This window comes from Oncorhynchus mykiss, chromosome 28 (assembly GCF_057628025.1).
Source record: "Oncorhynchus mykiss isolate SJ-2025 chromosome 28, ASM5762802v1, whole genome shotgun sequence".
NCBI lineage: Eukaryota > Metazoa > Chordata > Actinopteri > Salmoniformes > Salmonidae > Oncorhynchus > Oncorhynchus mykiss.
This window is the reverse complement of record NC_143049.1, coordinates 4,580,165-4,596,004: the sequence shown is the minus strand read 5'-3', so window position 1 is coordinate 4,596,004 and position 15,840 is coordinate 4,580,165. Positions and strand designations below refer to the sequence as shown.

Here is a 15,840-nt window from a genome sequence, read left to right as displayed (position 1 = left end):
GAACACATACAGTTGTAGACCAAAGTTTACATACGCACCAACAAACATTTCACATCATTGATTTAGCCGGTGGTAACTTGTGGAATATACACGGGCTGGAATACGGTTTTAACCAATCAGCATTCAGGATTAGACCCACGCGTTGCCCGGATCCCAGTGCTTGGTAAGGTCTTGTTCTTCAGAACTCACCCAATCCCGTCTATGACAGAGTGAAAAGGAGGCCTCTACAGAACACAAATAATTTAAAACATGCATCTGTGGGGGAAAATGACAAATGGTCTGTTATTTAGTGTTTTTTTACTGATACAAACTTGTCTTGTGTGACTTAGTCATACAGCACCGGTTAGATGTCAGCCATCACTCAGCAAAAGGCCTTTCACTCAGTCAGAGTGGATATTCTGACCTTCCAAAAGAGTTGCAAAAAAACTAGCAGGTTGAGGCAGCAGTGAATGAGGTGGCGAGGGCAGAACAGACAAAGTCAAAGTGAAGCAGCAGGGTTGCTGGTAGATAACTAGCTAGTCTCCCTCAGCATAATTGTTTGCTAATGCTAATAAACTAGAGCTCAACATCCTTATGCTATTGGGTGTCAGTCAGAGTTATTTAACAGTATATTTAGTGAATGGGCAAGCTAAGGATGCTGATATAAGTCAATGATATTGTTTATTTAGTGTATACATTCGTGTTTATTTCTAGAGAGTGAATTTGATGGGTTTTGTTTCTGACTTGCCTAGTTAAAGGTTGAATAAAAAATATAAAATCTGTAGCTGTCTTGGCTGGCTATTCACTAGGGTAGCTACTGGCTAGCTAGCTGAGACCAAAGAGATGAGAACGTTTTTCTGACTGAAGCACATATCTTCTGACAGTCACAGAGTGCCCCCCTGTGGACTGAAGCTGAACTTTACTCCAACATTATAGTTAACCCTGTTTAACTTCAGAAATGTTGATGTGGTAGAATTGACTCAATTATATTATTCATAGAGGTCTTATAACCTATTCCATTCTACAGGCAAAAATGCTTGTCTCATGTTTGTTATTTCCATATAGGCTATGTAACTATTTGTTTTAAAAAACTGCCCATTATTAAATTGGTAAAATATTTGAATGAGTTTTTTTTTTTTTCACAGCTGTTTAATTGTAATTTAGGGGGGGGGTTCTAGAGGTTAACCTGCAAGCAAGCATTTCATTTCACTGTGTCCACTCCATGTATATATGAAAAATAAACTAAGTTTAACTTGAAATTAGAAGGGAAGGCGTCAGCCAGAAAGACAGGGGAAAAGTTGACAAGCTTTGTGGTTAGATTGTGGGTGAACAAAACATTGAAAATACATAGGACTTAAGTTATATAATGTTCTGTAATCAAAACATTGAAAATGCATAGGCCCTTAAGTTATATAATGTTCTGTTATATAATGTTCTGTAAGCTACATAGCCCCTAGGCTATATGAATATAAGGAGACATGAAACAACATTCTGTAGCGTGCCAGGTGGTGCTAACAATCAAATCAACCACATCAAACCACACCCGAAAACCAACTCACGTTTGAGTTCAGTCATGGCCACTAGCATTTCTTAATGACCCAAACCTAAAACAAGTCCAAAGGAACTGCAGTTTCCCTTAAACTAACCAGTGACAAGTTGCACCTCTATCTTGTTACCTTTCAGATGAGCCAAGAGGAGGACCGATGAGAACAGCAGCAGCCAGGGGAAACTGGTAGGGAAGAGGATGATCTACAGTTGAAGTGGGAAGTTTACACACACTTAGGTTGGAGTCATTAAAACTTGGTCATCAACCACTCCACTAATTTCTTGATATCAATCTATAGTTTTGGCAAGTTGGTTAGGACATCTACTTTGTGCATGACACAAGTAAGTTTTTCAACAATTGTTTACAGATTTTTTCTATAATTCACTGTATCACAATTCCAGTGGGTCAGAAGTTTACATACACTAAGTTGACTGTGCCTTTAAACAGCTTGGAAAATTCCAGAAAATGATGTCATGGCTTTAGAAGCTTCTGATAGGATAATTTACATTATTTGAGTCAATTGGAGGTGTACCCGTGGATGTATTTCAAGGCCTACCTTCAAACTCAGTGCCTCTGCTTGACATCATGGGAAAATCAAAAGAAATCAGTCAAGACTTCAGAAAAATAATTGTAGACCACAAGTCTGGTTCATCTTTGGGAGCAATTTCCAAATGAAGGTACCACGTTCATCTGTACAAACAATAGTACGCAAGTATAAACACCATGGGACCACGCAGCCGTCATACTGCTCAGGAAGGAGACGCGTTCTGTCTCCTAGAGATGAACGTACTTTGGTGTAAAAAATGAAAACCAATCCCAGAACAACAGCAAAGGACCTTGTGAAGGTGCTGGAGGAAACAGGTACAAAGTATCTATATCCACAATAAAACGAGTCCTATATCGACATCATCTGAAAGGCTGCTCAGCAAGGAAGAGGCCACTGCTCCAAAACCACCATAAAAAGCCAGACTTTGTTTTGAAACTGCACAAAGATCATATTTTGGGGAGAAATGTCCTCTGGTCCAATGAAACAAAAATAGAACTGTTTGGCCATAATGACCATCATTATGTTTGGAGGAAAAAGGGGGAGGCTTGCAAACCGAAGAACACCATCCCAACCGTGAAGCACGGGGGTGGCAGCATCATGTTGTGGGGGTGCTTTGCTGCAGGAGGGACTGGTGCACTTCACAAAATAGATGGCATCATGAGGCAGGAAAATTATGTGGATAAATTGAAGCAACATCTCAAGACATCAGTCAGGAAGTTAAGCTTGGTCGCAAATGGGTCTTCCAAATGGACAATGACCCCAAGCATACTTCCAAAGTTGTGGCAAAATGGCTTAAGGACAACAAAGTCAAGGTATTGGAGTGACCATCACAAAGCCCTGACCTCAATCCTATAGAAAATGTGTGGGCAGAACTGAAAAAGCATGTGTGAGCAAGGAGGCCTTCAAACCTGACTCAGTTACACCAGCTCTGTCAGGAGGAATGGGCCAAAATTCACCCTACCCTATTCACCCTTATAGTGGGAAGCTTGTGGAAGGCTACCCACAACATTTGACCCAAGTTAAACAATTTAAAGGCAATCCTATCAAATACTAATTGAGTGTATGTAAACTTCTGACCCACTAGGAATGTGATGAAATAAATAAAAGCTGAAATAAATAATTCTCTCTACTATTATTCTGACATTTCACATTCTTAAAATAAAGTGGTGATCCTAACTGACCTAAAACAGGGAATTTTTTACTAGGACTAAATGTCAGGAATTGTGAAAAACTGAGTTTAAATGTATTTGGCTAAGGTGTATGTCAACTTCCCGACTTCACCTGTATACAAAATAATCCCTGCTGAATTCACTGGTTAGCTAATCTTGGACCAGCCCTATAGTAGCAGCAGTATCTCCAGTGTGTCAATTAGAGTGTTATGAGCCAGTATTGTTCCTCCCTGTCAATGGGTGAAGGCCGTGTAACTTCCTGTACAGCTCAACCTTGGCAAGGTCAGCTGACAGGCTCTTGGCCATCCTATCAGTGGTCCTCTTCATAATGCGGGCTGCCTCGATAGCCCTGTCCAATGTCCTGTTGATGTCCTCATCCTAAGACAAACAACAACAGTTTAAGGTTACGCTTGTATCTCAGTCACCTTTAATTTACTTACAAAAGGCATAGAAAACGCTTCTGACATGAAATGATAATAACCTACAAAAAGCTCCTTGGTTCTTTTAGGATTATAATTCTTTGTCAAATTAAATCAAACACAAACAAAAACTGTGCAGTACGAGTACCAGATGTGCTAAATTGTTACAAGTTAAATAGTACCACTAATCATTTCTCAGTAAATACAAGTAAAACATTACTGGCACCCATTGATATGAAAGAATGTTTTCCATGTGGACAGGCTCACCCTGCTGGCTTTGTGCCTGCTGGCTATGACCCCAGTCCTGGGGGGGCTGAGAGCTGGGGGAAAGGTCTGCTGAAAGTACACGTTGCTGGGCAGCAGTGCTGAGTCTGACTGGGTAGAGCGCCTCCGGTGGTGGGAGACAGACTGCTGCTCTCGCACTTTGAAACTGTTGAGACCCACGGAGAAGAGCGAGAGCATGAGTACAGTAGTGTAGAAGTAGGCAATCCTGGGAAGCATCTCAGTTCTTCTCTTTCACCTTCACTGATGAAGGTTCAAGCAATATGGAGGATAAATATGGATTCAAATAAGATTATGGCAATAAATTATGAAACCATATCTTACCCTGCAGGTAAACTGCAGGAGGAGCCATAGTTGACTTGCAACAGAGGCTTCTGTAGAGGCTGAGAGGAGAGAGGATACCTGCCCTTAGAGTAGACATTCTCCATGTCACCTGGTGGTGCTACAATGAAAAAAGACATTACAACCCTGACGAATCTGTTCCAATGTTTACATGTTGAAATGGGTAAAGTAGTCAGAATGATACACGGTCATGGCAGGGTCACAGGGGCTTGTTGCTGGTCCTTACGTGGAGATCTGTAGCTGAAGTTCTTGTATGAGTGCCAGAGTGCTGGAGGACTGGGATGGGTGAGATTGGAGGTCTCCAGAGAACGGTTCTCCTCTGATGCTAAAAGGGATTTTAGTATTTAGTATTTTATTAGGATCCCAATTAGCTACAGCCAAAGCTGCAGCTACCTTTCCTGGGGTCCACATAAAACATGACATAATACATAACACCAACAGACAATTACATGTAGAAACACACACAACTGCCTTTATGACCACCAAATACAACTTTAATGCAAATTCTGCAAGCTGAAGTACCAAAATCTGACTCAGCAACTGATTTAATATTTTGTTAAATATAATGTAAGAATCACTCTTGTTTTTTGCAATTGTTCCGTTTATTTTAGACCCATAAGCAGAAAGTCAACACCAGCACCACCAACCTGTATTCAAGGGTTTTCTGCTCTGGGGTTTCACTGGTCCATCTGAGCAGGAGTAGGGCTTGCTGCTTCCTCTCCTGCCACCTAGTGGTGTACTGTGGAATGGCAGCATGATCCCAGACCGGTCCGACTCCACACTGTCTGTACCTAGAGAAAACGACCACATACAAGGGGATTGTAAGTTTGTTCACAAGTGGTGTACGACATTAAAAGCACATTATACACATACAATGACCTACATATACGGTGCCTTCGGAAAGTATTCAGACCCCTTGACTTTTCCCACATTTTGTTAATCTAAAATTGCTGAAATAGTTTTTTTTTAAACCTCATCAATCTCCACACAATACCCCATAATGACAAAGCAAAAACTGGATTTTAGAAATTTTTGCAAATGTATTACAAATAAAAAATGGAAATATCACATTCCCATTAGTATTCAGACCTTTTACTCAGTACTTTGTTGAAGCACCTTTTAGCAGCGATTACAGCATCTAGTCTTCTTGGGTATGATGCTGCAAGCTTGGCACACCTGTATTTGGGGAGTCTCTCCCATTCTTCTCTGCAGATCCTCTCAAGCTCTGTCAGGTTGTATGGGGAGCGTCACTGCACAGCTATTTTCAGGTCTCTCCAGAGATGTTCGATTGGGTTCAAGTCCGGGCTCTGTCTGGGCCACTCAAGGACATTCAGAGACTTGTCATGAAGCCACTCCTGCATTGTCTTGGCTGTGTGATTAAGGTCATTGTTCTGTTGGAAGGTGAACCTTCGCCCCAGTCTGAGGTCCTGAGCGCTCTGGAGCAGGTTTTCATCAATAATCTCTCTGTACTTTGCTCTGTCCATCTTTCCCTCAACCCTGACTAGTCTCCCAGTCCCTGCGGCTGAAAAACATCCCCACAGCATGAAGCTGCCACCACCATGCTTCACAGTAGGGATGGTGCCAGGTTTCCTCCAGAAGTGATGCATGGCATTCAGGCCAAAGTGTTCAAGCTTGGTTTCATCAGACCTAAGAATCTTGTTTCTCATGGTCTGAGAGAGTCTTTAGGTGCCTTTTGGCAAACTCCAAGTGGGCTGTCATGTGCCTTTTTACTGAGGAGTGGCTTCCGCCTGGCCACTCTACTATAAAGGCCTGATTGGTGGAGTGCTGCAGATGGTCGTCCTTATGGAAGGTTCTCCCATTTCCAGAGGAACTCTAGAGCTCTGTCAGACTGACAATCGGGTTCTTGGTCACCTCCTTAACCAAGGCCTTTCTCCCCCGATTGCTCAGTTTGGCCGGGCGGCCAGCTCTAGGAAGTCTTGGTGGTTCCAAACTTCTTCCATTTAAGAATGATGGAGGCCACTGTGTTCTTGGGGACCTTCAATGCTGCAGAAATGTTTTGGTATCCTTCCCCAGATCTGTGCCTCAACACAAACCTATCTCGGAGCTCTACGGACAATTCCTTCGACCTCATGGCTTGGTTTTTGCTTTGACATGCACTGTAAACTGTGGGACCTTATATAGACAGGTGTGTGCCTTTCCAAATCATGTCCAATCAATTGAATTTACCACAGGTGGATCAAGTTGTACAAACATCTCAAGGATGATCAATGGAAACAGGATGCACCTGAGCTCAATTTCGAGTCTGATAGCAAAGGGTCTGAATACGTATGTAAATAAGGTATTTTGTTTTTTAAATATTTAATACATTTGCAAAAATGTTTAAAAAAACAGTTTTAGCTTTGTCATTATGGGGTATTGTGTGTAGATTCCTGATCATTTTTATTTAATCCATTTCAGAATAAGGCTGTTACGTAACAAAATGTGTAAAAAGTCAAGGGGTCTGAATACTTTCCCAATGCTCTGTATATACAGTAACTACTGCTGTATACACCTTTGCTATTCAAACCTTTATTACATTGGGATACAATCACATATTCCTCTACATTTATGTGTGGGAATACTTGGGAACAGATTTCCTAGGTTAAAATCACTTGGAACTGATTTCCTGGTGATTTCAGTCTTACTTAAATATATTTAGATTTTTAGTTTTTGTTCAGAAAACTTGGGGGGGGGGGGGGAATCAAATCTGCTGCCAACTTGGGAACTCTGTACTACTGCATTAGACATAGGCAGGCATCAACCCTGATGCAAAATAGCATTGTTGTTAGCAACTTGGTTTGGACGACACTCCCAGTACATTAACCCGGTTAGTAAGGTACCTTTGCTCTTGCTGGGGTCCATATCTGAGGAGATCCAGTCTTCTATCTTGGAGTTGGTGTTGGTCAGACTCTGTCTGCTCCCTGCTGGTTTGTGGTGTGTTCTGGGCCGGGTCTTGGGTCTTCTGTCTCTGTTCTGCCTGCATCTGGAGGTCAGATTATCCATCCTCTGGGAGAGGTGTGGCAGCTGGACCAGACCCTCCTTCAGGTCTCTCTTCAGCTGGGACACCTCCGACTGCAGGGCCTGGATGGCCGAACTGGAGAGAGAGAGAGAGGGGTTGGCCAACTCAAAAACAATATGTTTTGGCCTCTATGAGGTATTACCTGGCAGCCTGACTTGGTTACCAATTTCATATGTTAAAGTTGACTCTTGAGTTGAATACTCAGTACTTTGAGACTGACCTGTGACAGGAACAGGTGTGGGAGTGGCAGTCTCTCTGTGGCATATCCATGGTGATGCTATGGGAGGTTTTGAATACTCAGTACTTTGAGACTGACCTGTGACAGGAACAGGTGTGGGAGTGGCAGTCTCTCAGTGGCATATCCATGGTGATGCTATGGGAGGTTTTGAATGGGCAGTCAGGGCCGTGATGACTGAGCTGACTGGCAGTGTGGGATTCACCCTCTGTGTGTATATTAGATCATTTCGTTCAGTGTTTTCTCTGCTGTACTGTCTACTGAATAACGTCTATACTTTCACTACGACCACAGCAGGCACTCTGTGATTCCTCATCACTCACCATGCAGTCCGGCAGGTACACTCTGAGTAGTGCTGGTCACCGCAGTGGTGCAAAGCTGCAGCTCAGCAGGTGTCTGTAGGCTGGGTCTCCTCTCTCCAATATCCCTAGTCAGATGGACAGTAGACTGCAGGCTAGGTGTCGCTTTTCCGGTCAGCCCAGCTGAATGGACATTTCCCTGCGCGTTGGGTCTCCTCTCTCCCACCTGTACAGGTTGATGCATAGTGGTCTGCAGGTTGGTGCAGGAGCCTTCACTGTCACTCATACTGATAGGATTGGAGTTCCCATCAGGCTGGAGCTGGAGCCTGAGGTTGGATCGTAACAACATAATAAACATGAAACATTGACTTTTTCAGTCAGCCTGTAAGCAGTTGTATGGATGTGCGTGCCTGTACCTTTCTGTATGGAGTTTTGGTTGAGAAAGTCCTGTGGCTTGGAGACTCAAGTCAGAGCTCCCTATCCCACTGTCTGTCTCTGGACTCACTATTCTCTGCAACAAAAAGTAACATCCATGTAGCTACTGTACAATATTACAATGGTCTGTGCTATTGGCTAGGGAGTTAGAGTAAATACAGAAATAAACATGGGACAGCTAATATAAGTCATAGAAGATACCTGGGAAGTGGTGAGAGTGTGGTCTGTGATGCTCTGGGACTGGCTCTTCAGACAAGAGGAACAGGAAACCTCTAAAGCCAGACTCACACTCCCTCCTAGGTCACAGTCTGGGCTCAGGGGACTCTGCTGCAGGCTACAGTAACAACGACAACAATACACGGTCAAAATAAAAATTCATTGGTAAATACTTGTCCCACAGACCTTTCAGGAATGTTTGACGTGTCAGTTTTGCAATGTAAGACAGCACACCATCTCTTACTATGGTATTTCTGAAATCACCACATCAAATAACCACAACTGTATCAATTACACTAGAGTGGGGATTAGTTGTGTGGTCCATACATTATGCACATCTGCTACATTATAAAGAAAAGAGTTGTCTTGAGGTGAATATTGAATTGGTTAGCTTGTTTACTTATCTAGTACAGTACACTCAAATGCCAAAACACTAACCTTTCAGTTGTCCAAAGTCTGTCTCGAAATCCCGGGTTCTGGAGAGCCAAATACTGCAGAACCCTATCACGAGCTATCCGCTCAGATAGGCCCGAGCAGGTCCAGCTCCTCTCCTCTTCTTCCTCCTCCTGTTCCTCCGTGTTGGTGATGTCCACTGTCTCCAGGGAGCCCTGTGAGAGCCTCCGGGGGAACAGACAGAAACACAGCGACTAAAACAAACTGTTCCTACTGCTAATGGAACCCAACACCACCTTTGTGCCCGGATGGAACATTATCCCCCATGGGAGGGCCAGAAGTGTGCCTGATATCAGTCTACATGACTTTCTGAATATCTGAATCTAAAGCCATTCATGTACCGCAGGTACAATAACTGCCATCGATGTCAATGTAATGGAAATGACAGATAATATCACTCCCCAAGACAGGATTTCTACTTGATGTCATAAGGCATAAAAACACAAGTACTGTATGTAGATGGTACACAGTGTAGTATTGCAGGAATGTAGATGGTACACAGTGTAGTACTGCAGGAATGTAGATGGTACACAGTGTAGTATTTCAGGAATGTAGATGGTACACAGTGTAGTACTGCAGGAATGTAGATGGTACACAGTGTAGTATTGCAGGAATGTAGATGGTACACAGTGTAGTACTGCAGGAATATAGATGGTACACAGTGTAGTACTGCAGGAATGTAGATGGTACACAGTGTAGTACTGCAGGAATGTAGATGGTACACAATGTAGTATTGCAGGAATGTAGATGGTACACAGTATAGTATTGCAGGAATGTAGATGGTACACAGTGTAGTATTGCAGGAATGTAGATGGTACACAGTGTAGTATTGCAGTGAAGAAACCCATGAATTTATAGTCTTATTGAGCAACTCAGAGGCGTGATGAGTACCGTAGACTGACACTGCTGTGTCCTGTGCTGTTCAGTTGGGGGTCAGCAGGTGTGAGATCACAGCTCTGGTCTAAACCATCATGTCTATGGACCTCACTGGCCTCTTCCTCATCCTCCTCATCTTCCTCCCTCTCCACTGTCTCATAACCCCCAGTGGAAAAACAGGGGCCTGGAATCTGTAATGTGAGACCCTGACCACAGAGAGGTTGATAAGAGGAGAACACATTTTGAGTAGCTAATGTGTCCTCACTGTGAAACATGAGCGACATCGGAAATGATTGTCGCTCAATTAGAGCGCTGGACACGCCTCCACTTTCAAAACAAGGACTTGGGCTGCATTTAATTCTACAAAGTTGTCCCCTCCACAGATGGGGATAAGGTATTGTTCCTCCTAGCTTTCAACTACTCAGTCCTACCAGATCTGTGAGGGGGAGTGAACGGGGGGCCGAGGAGAGGACGCAACTTTTGGGAATTAAATGTAGCCCTGTTCATCAGGACTACTGCTGCACAGAACACGTGCATCCACAGCTCATGTTGCTCACACAAACACGTCTCACATGCATGCATTTAAGATGAAGGAAATGTAGATGGTGCAATTAGTCCCTTAGTTGATTACGCCGATACCGATTAATCGGACAATTTTTTTACATTTTATTTGTAATAATGACAATTACAACAATACTGAATGAACACTTATTTTAACTTAATATAATACATCAATAAAAATCCATTTAGCCTCAAATAAATAATGAAACATGTTCAATTTGGTTTAAATAATGCAAAAGAAGTAAAAGTTAAGTAAAAGTGCAATATGTAAAAAAGCTAACGTTCGAGTTCCTTGCTAAGAACATGAAAGTTGGTGGTTCCTTTTAACATGAGACTTCAATATTCCAAGGTATGAGGTTTTAGGTTGTAGTTATTATTGTATTTATAGGACTATTTCTCTCTATACCATTTGTATTTAATTTACCTTTGACTATTGGATGTTCTTACATGCACTTTAGTATTGCCAGTGTAACAGTATAGCTTCCGTCCCTCTCCTCGCTCCTCCCTGGGCTCGAGCAGGAACACATCGACAACAGCCACCCTCGAAGCAGTGTTACCCATGCAGAGCAAGGGGAACAACCACTCCAAGTCTCAGAGCGAGTGACGTTTGAAACGCTATTAGCGCGCACCCCGCTAACTAGCTAGCCATTTCACATCGGTTACACCAGCCATTAGGCTGATAGGCTTGAAGTCATAAACAGCGCTGTGCTTGCGAAGAGCTGCTGGCAAAACGCACGAAAGTGCTGTTTGAATGAATGCTTACGAGCCTGCTGCTGCCTATCATCGCTCAGTCAGACTGCTCTATCAAATATCAAATCATAGACTTAATGATAATATAACACACAGAAATACGAGCCTTTGGTCATTAATATGGTCGAATCCGGAAACTATGATTTCGAAAAAACAAAACGTTTATTATTTCAGTGAAATACGGAACCGTTCGGTATTTTATCTAACGGGTGGCATCCCTAAGTCTAAATATTCTTGTTACATTGTACAACCTTCAATGTTATGTCATAATTACGTAAAATTCTGGCAAATTAGTTCGCAATGAGCCAGGCGGCCCAAACTGTTGCATATACCCTGACTCTGCGTGCAATGAACGCAAGTGACACAATTTCACCTGGTTAATATTGCCTGCTAACCTGGATTTCTTTTAGCTAAATATGCAGGTTTCAAAATATATACTTCTGTGTATTGATTTTAAGAAAGACATTGGTCGGCCATTCCGATTAATCGGTCGACCTCTATTACAGAGTCTTATACCAGTGTAACTAACAGCGCAATAATCTATATAACTACTTGGTAAAAGGCTTGTAAGTACATGCATTTATGCAGTAATCATTAAGGTATGTGAGTGAGTGAGTGAGTGAGTGAGTGAGTGAGTGAGTGAGTGAGTGAAAGAGTGAGCAAGCAAATAAAGGGCAAAGCAGCGAATGAACAGCTATGCTATGAGTAAGTGAGTGTGTTACCTCATGCATGGGTGGTGGAAGTGAGGGGGTGAGCAGACCAGGGAGACTGGGACCACCACACAGTGACAGGAGTGTGGAGGATGAGTGGGGTGGGGAGAGCTGCTGCTCACGCACGTTCCTGTCAATCAGCTCTTTAATGTCCTCTAGATGCATCCCTATCCTGAATATCTCCCCCTCCACCTGCCTTCACACACAAAAAGAACCGACAATGTGCATAAAATACCCCTCACATCATGCTGAATTCTACACAAACCTAGCCTGGGTGTCAGTCTGTTTCTGGTTTTAGACAGAACTGCCTAATTCACACACACTTTAGGGCTAAACTGTGCCAAGCCAAGCTGCAGGCTACTGAGCTGACCTAGTTACACATCTACCATTGTTGCTGGAACCGCACGGAAAGGTCTATGTGAAAAGAAAATAGCCGAGCCAGCACAGTACAGTTCTGGGTGGCCCTATAGCGTGAGTCACGCAGATATACTGTTTAACTCAAACTCCTCACACACAATAAGATTAATCAGTTGACATCTAACCTTTCGGGGTCGAACTGGCCTGTGTTCCTGGCCAGGCCAAAGTAGTTCTGCATCTCCAGAGTTCTGTGCTCCTCCTTCTTACTGATGTACCGCCTCTCCAGCTGGTCCTGGGAATCCATCATACTTTTAAACACCTGGAAAACAACACAACGTTATGAATTACATAACAACATACTCTGCTTATAGAATAAAGGAAATGAGAATCAACTCTTATTATAAGTTACAATTGTTAAAACATCTTTATAATCACATCACCCAGAATACAGTCCTGAACAGAAAAAGACTGAAAGTAACGAAGATCCATTTACCATTTCTTGCTCTTCAATAGCAATTGACATTGTGGTCAGACACATTTTGAATTCATCCACCTGTAATAAAAATAAGTGTTTATAATTCAGTACCATTTAAATGATAATGCACCACTATACAGCTTTGGTATGTTTTCCAGGTTACCTTCTGCAAAAACTGACTGATAATATCCCTCAACTCCCTGGTCATCCTTTCCCCTTCACTCTGTTGGTCAGTCTGGGTCGGAGAAGTGCTAGGCTGTTTAGAGTGGTTTTGTTGATTTGGGCCATCAGTACATTGTCCTGCAAACACAACAAAAGCTGAAACGATGCAGATCCAACGTATGTTATGGCCTAAATTCTACAGCATTGAAAATGGAAAGTATGTTATTTCTAATTGATGATGATTTTGTGTGAAATTGTTTTAATTTAATGAGGAATTACTCATGTCATTGATAAGGTTGCATCATCTCATGTAAACTGGTTGTATAATATATTTGTGTCGTCTTTTTTTTCTGGAATCCTCACTCTTATGACAGGCTAGTTGTGACTGAGTGTAACCAGAATCTTATGTCATCAGACCCCATTTGCCACTAAGGAAACCGGTGGCTCTTGGCCAGGTAATTTGTAACAGAGAGAGGACCTGTCATAATATCAGATGTCAGAGATAGCATCTTACCTGTAGGAGATGGGGGGTTGGGGAAGAGCATAGATCCAAAATGGCTTCCACCAGGACCCGGAAGGTCTTGTTGGTCACCACAGTCAAAATCCAGGGTAAGGTCAGAGGGCGCTTGATTCTAATTTGTTGACACATTTTGAGATAAATTCAGTCCAAATTGACAAGAATAAGAAGGCTGTCTTAAGACTATATTTAATGAGATGAAAGAACAGAAAGACCATAGAGAAAGAAGTGTTTAAAAAGAGAAAACATTCTGAAGGCTTACTTTTGTCCCCAGTCTCATCTGATCAAGGAGGTTCTCAGCCTCTGCATACTTAGTCATTAGTTTATCGTATTCAGCCTAAAAGAGAAAGATGTCTTCTGGATGAAGGATGTATGACGCATTTGTATAGCGGTGTGTGAGCTAAACTACTGAACATGATGACTCACCTGTAGGTGACGCGCCAGTCCTGGGGAGGTTTCTGTCTGCTTGTCCTGGTCTCGAAACACATAGGGTCTCTCTGAGGGCTGAATAGAGTCCTCCATCACTCTGTGGATCACCTCCAAAGCAGAGGACTTACCCAGCATGCCTGGCGAGGACTGAGCTCTGAGGAAGCTGGGAGACTGACTGACAGGTCTCACCGGAACACTGGTACTCTTCGGGATTTTCACTTTGGGAGCCACCTTGGAGAAGTCAGGGAGTGGGTAGTGGACTTGGCCCTGTCCATACTTTAATTCGCTGAAAGACCTGGTTCTGACCAGGGGACCTCTACAGATTTGGTCTTCCTCCTCATCTTCATCATTCTCATCTTCCTCTTTGGTTAGGTCTGAACCATTGCTACCATTATTGTCCTGTTCAGGGACTTCCCTTTTACTGGTTGATATGCCACTATATTGAGGAGAGTTGACGTCACTGCTGTAAGACTCAGCACTCCGTGTGTTCTTTCCCTCTGAGGCAGTCCTACTTCCATTTTTCTCCTCCAGGTTTTTTCTTGGACTCATTTGAACACTCTTCCCTTCATCTTCTTCCTGTAGGCTCTGACTCCTCTCACTCTCGCTGCTGGGTCCCCCTGTGCTGCTGCGTCGTGGGGCTCCTCCACTATTATTATTATTGGGGCTCCCTGTGCTCCTGTGCAATGGGACCCTGCTCAGCACTGTCTCGTCCATGCTCTCCAGAAGGGACACCTCCGGCAGGGTCTCTGCCTCGATCAGACTGCCTGAGCAGAACAGCTCATCCTGGGAAAAGTGACGGAGCAGCAGCTGGGTGATGTCTGGGTGTGGGACTTTACAGACAGGACTACTGCATGTGGGAACAGCCTCTGGTTTTGTAGAGTAAAAAAAAGCTCCTTTACCCTCTCCCTCGGGTGGAGTTATAGATACATGGTTCATAGTGTTGACTTCAATTTGCATGTGACCTTGTATGATATTGATCTCTCCAACCATTGCTGGCAAATCAAAATGATCTCTAACATTGTGTCTTGAATGCAATGCTCCAGCTTGGTCTTTTGATAGAACATCAGCTATTTTGCAATTATCCTCAGACTTGTGACTGTCATTGGTTGAGGGCTTAATGTACTGGCTTCCCAGGTCCCCGTCATGTGGAAGGTCCTCCTGTTCTTCATCGGAGGTGTCTCCTGCGTTCTCATACTCCCAGATGGTCTGCTCCTGCTCAGTGTTGGGTCTCTGGGCAGACACCCACTTCCCACTGCTCTTGGTCTTACCCTCCACCACTCTCTCACTCTGGCCACTGACACAGCTACTGCTCTCTGTGGAGGACTCCCCAGAGTCAGACACTGACAGCTCTAAGTTCTCTATGAATGACAGAGAGTAAGAAGTTGTGAAGTATTCATAGGAACAGTATGCTACAGTCATTTTATAGATTGGCATGATATTGTTACATAGCCTACAGCTGTTATATATTTTTTTACAATGAAATTGCTGAAGTATAACAATGGTGTTTCTAGAGTAATTGCAAGTTGACAGCGTAAGTCTTACCACTGAGATGAATGCTGTTCCCTGAGATAGCCGACTCTGCCTGGGAGAGATGCACCGTGAAGGAGCCCTCCAGGTCACTGAAGTGGAGACTCTCATCCTCACTCAGGTCCACAAAGATACTCTGCCGGATACACTTCTCCCATAGTACAGAGGACTGAGGGGAAGAGGCTCTCCTCTGGGCTTCAGAATCCTCCTCTTGATCTTGGGGATCCCCTTCCATGTGCTCGTCACTCAGAACTATCCTGGTGCTGTGCTAGCCCACGGCTTCAACAACTTCCCCAATGCTGACCTCCTCCCTCAAAATGGTCCCCTCCTTAAAAGGAGCCCTTTCTCTGGCCCAGTTTTTCACCAATGCCTTGACTCTGGTCTCCCGGTTCCCGTCTGCCTCGGTCTGCAGATAGAGGGAAAAGGGAAGAGGAGGACAATGGCCGTGTTCATTCCTTAGCAACGCAGACGGGTGAACCGACAACAATAGATCAAGATGAGTTCATCTCAATTATTCAAGAATCTGTATGCATTG

At 43.5% G+C, this 15,840-nt stretch overlaps 1 protein-coding gene across 1 annotated transcript; it reads right to left on the bottom strand.

The window, feature by feature from the left end:
• Window positions 1-1,337: 1,337 nt before the first annotated feature.
• On the bottom strand, window positions 1,338-15,715 carry aknad1 (AKNA domain containing 1). Its single transcript, XM_090224751.1, has 20 exons — window positions 15,321-15,715; window positions 13,776-15,136; window positions 13,612-13,686; window positions 13,347-13,464; window positions 12,834-12,970; window positions 12,689-12,748; window positions 12,381-12,514; window positions 11,856-12,034; window positions 9,833-10,037; window positions 8,927-9,106; window positions 8,474-8,606; window positions 8,254-8,348; window positions 7,862-8,163; window positions 7,605-7,746; window positions 7,125-7,378; window positions 4,932-5,075; window positions 4,511-4,609; window positions 4,267-4,384; window positions 3,928-4,090; window positions 1,338-3,619 (listed from the first exon to the last, which is right to left on the bottom strand). Exons 1-20 carry the CDS (start codon window positions 15,538-15,540, stop codon window positions 3,449-3,451), a joined length of 4,290 nt encoding a protein of 1,429 aa, XP_090080877.1. The 5' UTR covers window positions 15,541-15,715; the 3' UTR covers window positions 1,338-3,448.
• Between the last annotated feature and the right edge of the window lie 125 nt (window positions 15,716-15,840).